This window comes from Artibeus jamaicensis, unplaced genomic scaffold (assembly GCF_021234435.1).
Source record: "Artibeus jamaicensis isolate MK-2021 breed Jamaican fruit bat unplaced genomic scaffold, CSHL_Jam_final contig_1582, whole genome shotgun sequence".
NCBI lineage: Eukaryota > Metazoa > Chordata > Mammalia > Chiroptera > Phyllostomidae > Artibeus > Artibeus jamaicensis.
Window position 1 is genome coordinate 652,485 of NW_026521309.1, and position 11,301 is coordinate 663,785.

The 11,301-nt window shown below is 50.9% G+C and overlaps 1 protein-coding gene across 1 annotated transcript; it reads right to left on the minus strand.

Moving 5' to 3' along the window:
• Window positions 1–8,279: 8,279 nt before the first annotated feature.
• On the minus strand, window positions 8,280–9,666 carry CLDN3 (claudin 3). Its single transcript, XM_037154778.2, has one exon. The coding sequence runs from the start codon at window positions 9,306–9,308 to the stop codon at window positions 8,640–8,642; it is 669 nt and encodes a 222-aa protein (XP_037010673.1). The 5' UTR covers window positions 9,309–9,666; the 3' UTR covers window positions 8,280–8,639.
• Between the last annotated feature and the right edge of the window lie 1,635 nt (window positions 9,667–11,301).

The window sequence follows — 11,301 nt, forward strand, 5'->3', positions numbered from 1 at the left end:
ATGCATTCACTGCCCATTGCATGTGCCCCGACTGGGGATCAAATCTGCAACCTTGATGTATAAGGACAATATTCCAACCAACTAAGCTACCCAGCAAGGGCACTACAACATTTTAATTATTTTAAAATTAAAAATATATACATGTTTATCGACTTTAGAGAGGGAGGAAGGAAGGGAGAGAGAGAGAGAGAGAGAGAGAGAGAGAGAAACATCAACTGGTTGCCTCCCGTATATGCCCCAACTGGCATCAAACCCACAACCTAGGTATGTCCTAACTGGGAATCGAAACTGCAGCCTTCTGGTGTGCAGGATGATGCTCCAACCAACTGAGTCACACTGACCGGGCCATTGGATTTTGGTGTCTGGACGGGTCCTGGAACCAATCCCGTGGGGATACTGAGGCATAACCATAGTTAACATTTACTGAGTGCTTAACATATGCCAGGTGCTGTTCTAAGTGCTTTATATCCATTAACTCATTTGATCCTCATAATGACTGTGAAAAGGTATATGTAGTATTTATAATTCCTCCTCTATAGCTGAGTGAATTGAGCCACAGAGAGGTTAATTAATTGCTCGGGATCACACAGCCTGGAAGCTGCAGAGCAGGACCCCATCCCAAGTGGCTGGGCTCTAGGAGTCATGCCGTAAACTGCTGCCTTCCACTACCTCCACGGTATCCAAGGAGGCAGCTGGATGTCTGCATGGAAACTTGGAGCAGAGGTTCCCAAAGCCAGAGAATGTTAAAACCTGGCTGTTAAAACATGGGAATGGGTGAGATAATCAAAGGGGAAACAGCACATTAGAGAAAGAGAAGAGGACCCAGGACAGAGGACCCTTGGAGCAAGTAGAGCAAGACCAGGGAAGGGAGATGGAGGAGTAGGCAGGGAGGAAGGACAAAGGTGAGGATGCTGTCCGTAAGTGCTGGTCCCAAGGGGGAGGGAGCGGTCAATTATGCCAAAAGTTGCTGCGAGTTGTGAGTAAGCTTCACACTGAAAAGTAGCTGTTGGCCAGGGCAATCCGGAGGCCCCCCAGGGACCTTGCCAGGAGTAGCTTGAAGTTGTGAAAGGGTGGGGTTGGGAGCAGCCTGGAGCAGCTGGTTGGCGGGTGCGTGGGAGGGGAGGGAGTGAAGTTCAGGGTGAGATGACTCGAGGCAAGGTGAGCAGAGAAATGGTGTGGCATCTGTTTGCAGATGTGAAGTCAGGGACACTTTTCCTTTTAAAGAACAGAAATACCTAAACATTTTGTATGTCGATTCGAAGAATACTGTAGAGAGGCGGTGACGTTTCATAATGTAAGAGAAAAGGTATTTCTGAGGTATATTTTCTGTCATTACAAACCTACCTTTTCTTTGTTAACTTTTTAGTATAAAAAGGAAGGAGCTAGAAGGGGAACCTCCGTGTACTTATCACCCAACTTCAACAGTTATCAACTCAAGGCCGATCTTTTTTTAAATTAATCGGAGGAACATGGGTAATACATTACACAAGTTTCAAGTACATGGTTCTATAACGCGTCATCCGTGTATTGCATCGTGTGCCCACCATCCTAAGTCTAGTCTCCTTCTGTCACCGTACATTTGTCCCCTTTGCCCTCTCTCCCCCCCCCCCCCCCATCCTCTCTGACAGTTACCTTACTCTTGTCTGTGTCTATGAGTTCGTTTGTTTGTTGCTTTCTGTTTTATATCCCACACGAGGGAAATCACATGGTTCTTGTCCTCTTCCATCTGACTTATTTTACCCAGCATGTACTTTCTGGATCTGTCCGTGCAAACTGCGGTCTCTCAGCCTTTCTTGTGGCTGAGTAATATTCCATCGTATACAGAGACCACGGCTTCTTTAATCATCCATCAAAGGACATTTAGATTGTTTCCACTTCTCGGCTACCGTAAATAATCCTGCAATGAACATAGGGGTACATATATCTTTACCAAGAGGTGTTTTTAAAAATCTTAAGTAGATACCCAGAAGAGGGATTGCTCTATTCTTAATTTTTTTAAATTTTTAAATGTAGATTCTTTAAGTTTATTTTAAAAAATATTTTATGTATTTATTTTTAGAGAGGGGGAAGGGAAAGAGAAAGAGTGGGAGAGAAACATCAATGTGTGGTTGCCTCTCATGTGTCCTCCACTGGGGACCCGGCCCACAACCCAGGCATGTGCCCTGACTGGGAATCGAACCTCAATACTCTGGTTCACAGGCCCGCACTCAATCCACTGAGCTACACCAGCCAGAGCTATAATTGTGTTTTTTAAAAAGCTTTTACTTATTTATTTTTAAAGAGAGGGGAAGGGGGGGGAAAGAGAGGGAGAGAAACATCAAATCAGTTGCCTCTCACACGTGCCCCAACCAGGAACCTGGCCCAAAACCCAGGCAGTGCCCTGACCAGGAACCAGTGACCAGTGACCCTTCAGTTTGCAGGACGATACTCGACCCATTGAGCCACACCAGTCAGGGCCACTATTGTCTTTTTATCAGTTTCTCCCTTTAGTTCCATTAGTAATTGCTTTATATATTTTGGTGTTCCCAAGTTGGGTGCATATTATCATGTTATGTCTTTTTGAGGAATTGTCCCCTTTATCACAGTATAAAGTCCACCATTGTCTCTTGTTACCTTTTTTTAAAAAAAGCATTTCATTTATTTCCAGACAGAGGAGAAGGGAAAAAGAAAGAGAGGGAGAAAAACATCAATGTGTGGTTGCTCTAGCACACCCCACACTGGGGACCTGGCCCACAACCCAGGCATGTGCCCTGACTGGAACTGAACTAGTGAGCATTTGGTTTGCAGGCCCAAGCTCAATCCACTGAGTCACACCAGCCAGGGCTCTTGTTACCTTTTTTATCTTTAAATCTGTCTGATGTAAGTATGGTTACACCCACTTTTCTCTGGATGTCATTTTCTTTGAGTATTATCTTCTACCTCTCCACCTTGAGGCTATGTTTGTCTTTATAGCTGATAAAAGTTTCCTGAAGGAATCACATAGATGAGTCTTGTTTTTAAGTCCATTCTGCTACTCTGTGCCTTTGAATTGGTGAGTTCAGTCCATTTACGTTTAGGGTGACTATTGACATATGAGGACTTCCCAAGGCCAGTCTTGCTTCATCTATACCTTACGTGTTTCCTCTCCCACCTGCACATTTCTTTGAAGTTTCAGACATCGTATCTGTAAATAATTCATCTGTAAATACTCCAGTACGTTTCTTTTAAACATAAGGGCTATTTTTTTTAAACAAAAATCACCATATCATTTACACACTTGGAAAAGTAGTAATTCCTGTGATAACTTAAAAATGAAAAGTCCTTTTCAAAGTGAGAGGCAAACAAGCATTTATTTGAGATTATTGAGAACAGCTATTCAGGAATCAGTATTTTAGGCAGAAGTCCAAATGATGTTCCAACTAGGAAACAAAGGCCAGGGGTACTTAGGAGAAGAGGAAGGGGACCAATTCCATCAATAGAAGGAAGACAATATAACACAGCGATGTTCATTCTAAATAATGTTTTTAATGTTTAGTCCCGTAGCCATCAGCCACACTAGTCACAATAGCTGCTTTCTTGTTATCTTCGCAAGCAGTTTTTTGGGGGTGGGGGAGGAGGCACAAGTTTGCCTAGGCCGGGTGCTAAAGCGATTTTGCCCTGTTCTAACATTCCGACGTTTGAAGTGTAAGACGTGTAAGGCAGTTCCTCTGGCACCGCAGCTCCGGATCCATTTTAAAGGGACTCTGTTATCAACGATCCACAGCGTTCACCTTTCTAATTGTCTCAAAAATGCCGTAAACTTTTCCACAGTTTGAATCAGGAACCAATTAGGGCCCACGACTGTGATTTGTTGATATATCTTTAAATTTCTTTTGATCTACATGTTTCCCTTCATCTTCCTTTTTTTTTTCCCCTTGAATTTTTTTTTTTTTGTGTGTGTGTGTGAAAGAACCCATTTATTTGTCCTGTAGAGTTCTCCACACCTGGATTTTGCTGATTGTATTTTCTGTTAATGTGTTCCTCTTTCCTTTGCGTGGGGTGTTAATGGGAACCTGATCTAGAAAATGGGTCAGATTCAGGTTCGATTTATTATTCTGCTTTTTCTGCAAGACTTCTTCACAGGAGACATTGTACTCGATTCCTTTTTTGTGGCAGCCAAGTTGTACTGGTTGGGATGCCTTTGACTGGAACCCCCAAGTTGAACTGGCTTACACAATAGGAAAAGCTGCATCTACCACAACCAGAGATATAGGGGAGCACACCAAGACCCCAGGGAGGTGACAGCTTCTGCACAAAAATGTTTCCATGGCTCCAGTTTCCTTCCTTCCAGACTGATGTCTCAGCATCAGCCCCACCGTGTAATGCCTACATTGCAGGGTCCTTATGGGGCTCCCAGGCACAGTATCACCTCTCTTACAGATGAGAGGTGCCCAGTGACTTGCCCAAGGTCCCTCAGTGAGCACCAGAGCCACTGTCCTCACTCTCTTCTTTGCCTGCTCTGCACAGCGTACTTGTCTTGGCGTGGATGACCTTTAATGGAGCCCTGGTAGGGGAGGGAGAAGGAAGGTACTATCTGTTCTTCCCTGCCTCCTGCAGACCTTGAGGGAGCCATAATAAATGCTGTTTGTTTGATAAAGCACTTGGCTTTTGGTCTCAGCAGGAGGAAGAGCTAGAACAGGTGTGGCAGGACCTAGGAGGCCTGCGGCACCACAGTGGAAAGTGGGGTGGGCCAGAGCCCCAGGGCCTGGCAGTGCGCTTCGGGGCAGTGGATTGTAACGAAACGCTGGACCTTTCTCACAACCCAGCCATCTCCCTCATGTTTCCAGGTGCCTGCCTGGCCGAATACACTACAATATTAACAATACTTAATCACCTTAATTAAGGTCCTACTGTATGCCTAGCATTGTGCCAGGTGCTTTTCATGTACAGAGGCGTGACTTTATTTTACCTGCGGGCCTGCACTGGGTGCTGCAGACAGAGAGAAACGCAGGCCACTGCCCCTGACCTTGGGTGACCTTCTGTTGGGGAAATCTGACAAGAAGCAAAACAACACAACACAGTGTAGTGTGTGCTGTGATGGGGTGAGAGTAGGCTACACAGGAACCCAGAAGATGACTCAGCTAATCCTCAACACAGCCCAGTGCTATTATCATACCCATTTTGTAGATGAGAAAACCAAGATTCGGAGGAATGAACTGGCCTGCTTTCCTGGTCCCTTTGGTTCTATTTTCCTTCTGCAGGAGGTGATAAGGGTGAAAATGGGGATGGAAAGAAAGTTAGAGAGGCCTTCATGAAGCATCTGGTCCAAAACCCTTATTGAAATGATGGAAAAACCGAGAGAGCCAGAGGGGGAAGGGAATTGCTCCGAGTCACACAGGAAAAAGAGCCGATCTAGAAGCAGTTAAGTCCCCGGCCAGAGTGTTCCTTCACACCAAATGCCTTTTTCTTCTCCAGCCATCTGAAGATTTCCCTCCTCAGCTTGTGCTGAAAATTCCACCAACTCTGTTAAGACGCTGACGCCAGAAGGGATAAGAATAGGGTGAGTTAAGACAGACCCTGAAGCCAGGCGAGGATGGGTGTGCCTGTTGGGGGCACCTAGGATAGAGTAGGATACCTCACGACCCCTCCAGAAGCTCCAGGGAAGCCCAGGCTTGGGGAGAAGCCAGGGGACCAGCGGGAAGTCTGAGGCTCTGGAGCCCTTCCCACCCCACCCAAGGTTCTGAGGGGCGGTTCTGCCTCCCTTCTCTGCCACATCTTTCTGGCTTGGGGCTGCTGGGAGTGGGTCAGCTGGCTCTGGGCCTCAGGCTGCATCTCTGCCACAGGCAGTATCTCTGCCACAGGCAGTGAGGTGACCATGCTGCTCTCTCGAAGCAAGTGGTAAACGAGTAACTTTGTTCCTGACTGCGGGGCACTTGAGGACAAAGAAGCCACCTAGTACAACTTAGTTCTCACTTGGCCCAACCTACCTCTTTGGCCAGAGACTATGGGATGAAGTCAGATGCAACCCCTTGGCTCTCTGCGCACCCCCAAATCCCATCCCAGACAGGCCCAGAGAATATTTCTCCTCTCAGTTGTCTCCCCTTCACCTATTGCTAAGCCTCCTCCTTCTCTGACCCTCCCCCTCACTGACTGCTCCCCCCCCACCCCGCAGAGCCCCTCTGCTTTTCTGAGCCCACATCCCCTCTCCAGCTCTCTGTAGGACCTATCTCCACCAACTGTCCCCCTCAGCTTTATATCATATCTGTTCACTCTCCCTCTTTCCTTCCCCACAGGCTAGAAGAGTGGTTCCCAAGGTGGAACTGGCTGGAGAGAGGTAAGGACAACCCCAGTCCCTTCCTGAATCTCAGAGAGGGTGCTGTAGGTCGCTCTTACTATTCATAGTAACCTGCTGTCTCCTCCTTGGGTCAGACAGGTTGGGGCGGCAGCCTGTCTGTGTTCGCTAACCAGAGGGGAATTTTTTGGAAGCTAAGTGGAGTATTCTACTGAGAGATCTGGTTGCTGCTGGGAACCTTTATCTCAGCTTTGCTTCAGGCAAAGAAGTTTGAGATACAGTGACTTTGAAGCAATTCCAAGTTTCCCCATCAGAAATACCTGTCCTGGGGCTGTCCCTTCCCCTCTTGGTCTTGACTCCTTTTGTAAGCAAACCCCTTGGATGCAGGATCTACATGTTCTGTTTATTTATTTATTTATAAAAATGGGGAGGAGGGGAAAAGGAGAGGGAGAAAAACATCAGTGTATGAAAGAAGCATAGATTAGTTGCCTCTTGCATGCCCCCAGCTGGCCAGCAACCCAGGCATGTGCCCTGATTGGGATTTGAACCAGCAATCTTTTAGTTCGCAGGCCAGTGCTCAATCCATTGAGCCACACCAACCAGGGCCACCTTGCAGTTTTTAATCTCACAGCTACTCCTCAGGTCTCATCTTGCATGACCACTTCTGTAATCTCAGACACCGTGGCCAATACCTGCCTTCTAGAAACTCTTTCTCCCTTTGGTTTCTAGACTGACCTCATCTACTACCTGGTTTCAGTTCCCTTTTGCGTGATGATAACAGCCAAGTTTACTACTCCTGAGTTCCAGAGCTCTATAAATGCCTGGTCACTTCCTGGACACCTCTTCCTGGAGGTCCTACAGGCTTGTCAAACTGTACATTCAAAGATGAACCCATCATTTCCCCCCAGCAATCTGGTCTCCTGTTTTGGTAAATGGCACCACCATCTAATCAATGACCTAAGGTGGAAAATTAGGGTTCTCCTAATTAGGGTTCTGTCCCCACCTCATATATTCCAATGGTTCTCAAGACCTGTTCATCTTGCTCCCTTAGCAGCCCCCTTAGGCCCTGCTCCCAGCCCCTCTGTCCCTGCTTTATTCCCAGCCCACATCATCTCACTGGGATGGCTACATAGCCTCTTAGATGGTCTCCTGCTTTCACTGGCTTCCTTTAACCCCAGTTCTGCAGGGGCTGCTGGAGAGCTTATTTTAGAACAAAACTCTGACAAGGTGCATCCCTTCCATGACTCCCAGAACACCAGAGTATGGTCCAAAGTCTGTCATTCTGCCCGGGAGGCCCCCTGGGCCTTTGTCTTTTCTGTGCCCCTGGGCCTCATCGGCACTTCCCCTCTCTCCTTGCTATCTATCCAGCCACATGGAATTTCTCTTTCCTGGCCCTGGGCACTGGCCCACTTCCCCACTGCCTGAACCTCCTGCACCTTCTCCAAGGTGCCAGTGCTTCCAAAACTTGTCTATCTCCAGAATCACACTGCCACCAGAGTTCTGAGTCTCCCTTTTCCCTCCTTGGAGGATCCCAGGAAGAAAACGAGGACCCTCTGTCATCTCTCCCCCAGGTGAAAAGATTCTGCCCAGCATTACTTTTGGTAAAAGCAAAAACAAAACAAAAAAACAATAGGTCTTTTTGTCCCCTTTTCCAAATATGAAATCATAGCACTGAATGTGCTCTTTCATGCAGCACAGGGGAGATTCTGGTGCGCAGCCACGCTGTGGACAACGAATGCTTCAAGCACAAACTCAGAAGTCACAGTGTGGAGAAGAGAGTCCGTGACAACCTCGCCCGACCCCAATGGCTCTCTCTGCCACAACGCACTCAGCTGAATCCCCAGTGACTAGGCCGAATGGCCACCTACCCAGCACCCAGTTCAGTTTACAACCTCACTTCCTTGGTTACTGAACCTCTGTCCCTCTCTAGGCTTCACCCCTAGCATAATCCAGCCCAGACCAACCCTTGCAGGGGGCTGGAGACCTGTTGGCAGCCCTGGCACTCAGGACAAGGAGGCGCGCCGACAACTGCAAAACAAAAGGCTTTTATTGAAGAATATCAAGTGGCCTTGAAGAATTTCAAGGCTGCCGGTGCCTGCCCAACAAGGGCTTTGGGGACTGGGCCCGAAGGGACGGGCAAGTAGCCGCGGCCACCCTACCCCGCACTCCAGAGGGGGAGGTTTCATTGTCTATGTGGGCTGGTCCCCAGGCTCCACTGTCCGTTCCCTGCACGCAGAGGGGTGGCGGCTGGGGAAGAGAGCGATGGGCTGACCCCTCGAAGTTCAGCGAAGAGGTGTCTGAGATCTGTGCTGGGCTGGTCTCCGATGCACGGCAACACGCTGGACTGGTGGGTGCACCAGCGCGTGGGCTGGTGGAACGCGGCTGCCCCTCAGACATAGTCCTTGCGGTCGTAGGCTGTTCCGGTGCCTGTGCCTGTGCCTGGCCCAGCGGAGCGCGGCGCTGAGTAGAGGATTTTGGCGGGCACATATTTCTTCTCAGACGGTGGGCACGAGCAACAGAGAAGCGCACCCCCCAGCAGCTGCAGCGCCGCGGCCGCCCAGCCCACATACAGGCCAGAGCCTATCTCGCGCTTCTGCGATTCCGGCACCAGGGGATTGTAGAAGTCTTGGACGATGGTGTTGGCCGACCAGGACACCGGCACGAGGGTGAGCAGGGCGGCCAGCAAGAAAAGCACGCCCGCCACGATGGTGATTTTTGCCTTGGCAGTGTCGTCCTGCACGCAGTTGGTGCACTGCGCCCCCACGAGTGCCACGAGGAGCCCGAAGGCAGCCAGCAGGATGGCGACTACGATGAGGGCACGGGCCGCCTGCAGGTCCTGCGGCAGCGCCAGCAGCGAGTCGTACACCTTGCACTGCATCTGGCCGGTGCTCTGCACCACGCAGTTCATCCACAGGCCCTCCCAGGTGATCTGTGCTGTGATGATGCTGCTGCCGATGAACGCCGTCACCCGCCACATGGGCAGCGCACAGCACACGATGGTGCCCAGCCAGCCCAGCACGGCCAGCGAGGTGCCCGCGATCTCCAGGCCCATGGACATGGCTGCGGATCCAAAGCCGGCTCTGCCAGGCGGCTCCGGGTGCAGGGACGACGAGGGACCGCGGCCGCTGGGCCCCGGCAGGAACTGCGGCGCGCCGACTGTCTGACTCCCCGACGGACCGAGGGACTACCGCGCGCTCGCTAACGGCTCCGCGCTGACTGCTCGCGCTGCGGCTGCGGCTGTGTCTGCACCTGCCTGTAGCTTTGTGGGCGGCGGCAACTGAGCTGGCCCCGACTTGCGGCCCATTGGTCTTAGATTTGTGCCCAGCGCTACGTGGGGGGCGGGGGCGGGAGGGGCGGAGTCGCGTTCTCCCGGACCTGGGGACAGTGACGTGGCCCCTCTTCCCACCTGGACGGAGCGCGGGCGGAGGGAGAGCTGAGTGCGGCTCCCGGGTTGGCGGCGCAGTGCCGGGCGGGGCGGGGCCTGGCCATCGAGGCCCCTGCCTCTTTCTTCCCCGCTGCTCGGAGACTAATTCCCCTTGGCCGGTCGGGGATGGAACGCAAGTTGCAGTCTGTTTGGTTCGAGCGCCCGCATTTTTCGATGTCCTTGGCACGGGCGGCGTGGTGCCGGGGGCGCTGCCGGCAGTGCCGGATCCCCGAGGCTGAAAGGGGCGGCGTGGGCGTGGCTATTCGGCGCGAGGAGCTGCAAACCTGCTCTGTCCCTCCGGCCCTTGAGGGGGCCCTCGCCGCTCCGGATTCTGGCCCGATTCAGGCCCATGGGGTTGCCGGCCCTGTAGGGCTGGACTCTGTAGCCAGGGACAGCCCGCAAAGGCACCCAAAAGACGCCCCTGAGTCAGTGCTGAACTAAAATTTCCCTCAAGCCCCGCTACAGCTTTCTCAACTCTTATTCCTCGCAGTGACTCTGAATCTCTTTAGCTGAGCTGCTTCGCCCCACCCCCGCGGTACCCCCCACCCCAAGTCCGTCCCCTTCTCCTTTTTTAGTCCCCTCCCCTCAAAGAGCCCTGTCTTCCCTCCCTCTAGGCTCCGAGTCGTGGTTGGGATCCATCTTAATGAAATGGTGGTGAAAGAAATTTGCTCTGGGCAAGAGTGAGACGTCAGAGACACGTGCCTGCACAATGCCCTTGCTTCCACGCCTGGGCTGTCCCTCACCCTCCTTGGAGACCTTCATAGTTGGCCTTGGAGGTTCTGACTGGTCTGTCTCTCTCTAACCTCACTGCCTCCCAGTATTCTCTCTTCCCCTCAATCCAGCTCTTGGATCTCCTGGCTATTCCTCCAGTATAATACAAGCTCCCACTTCAGGGCCCCTGTGCGTGTGACAATGAGACACTTGCAGGTACCCACAGGACTCCTACCTTTCAGCTCTTTGCTCCCAGCAAGGCCTTCCTTCCCTGTCCACGCTATTTAAAATGACTACTACTCACTCCACAGTGCTCTGTCCTCTTCATTCTTTATGTTCGCCTTAGCATTTAACACCACCTACCATACTCTATATTTTTCTTATTTATTTTTTATTCTCTCTCTCTCTGTTCCAGTATGTCAGCTCCATTGGGACACCCAGAATGTCCACAGACAATGCCTAGAACAGTGCTGGTTACTCGAGAGAAAGTTAGTTTCTTGCCTTGAAGGAAGAAAGGGCATCCCTGTCCTATGTTCTTGCAATCTCGCCTGCCCTGGCATAAATGATTGATAATGGGTCGCTGCTGTGTTACCTGAATCAGAAGGCTTTGTAACTAGTAGGAAGGAAGAGCACTTCCAAGCTAGATAAGAAACCTCATTTAGCCAGACCTAGGGGTTTTTCCAGTTTTCTCCACAGATCTCAAATATCAGGCATGTAGCCTGTGTCCTTTTCAATAAGTGCCCAAGCCCTGGGGTAATAGAGGAAGGTTAACAGGACCAGAGGCCCAGGAAACCAGCCAGGGTCCTACTTCTTGCAGGGGCAAAGGTCTTGGGCAGGGCCTCTTAAGGCTGGGCTGGGCAGGGCTGGGAGTGCCCGACCAGAGGGCCTACCTGGTGCTGGGTGGGGGCTGCCATGG

What these genes read in the sequence shown, in the direction of transcription:
- CLDN3 (XM_037154778.2), bottom strand. Translation starts at nt 9,308, where the DNA reads ATGTCCATGGGCCTGGAGATCGCGGGCACCTCGCTGGCCGTGCTGGGC.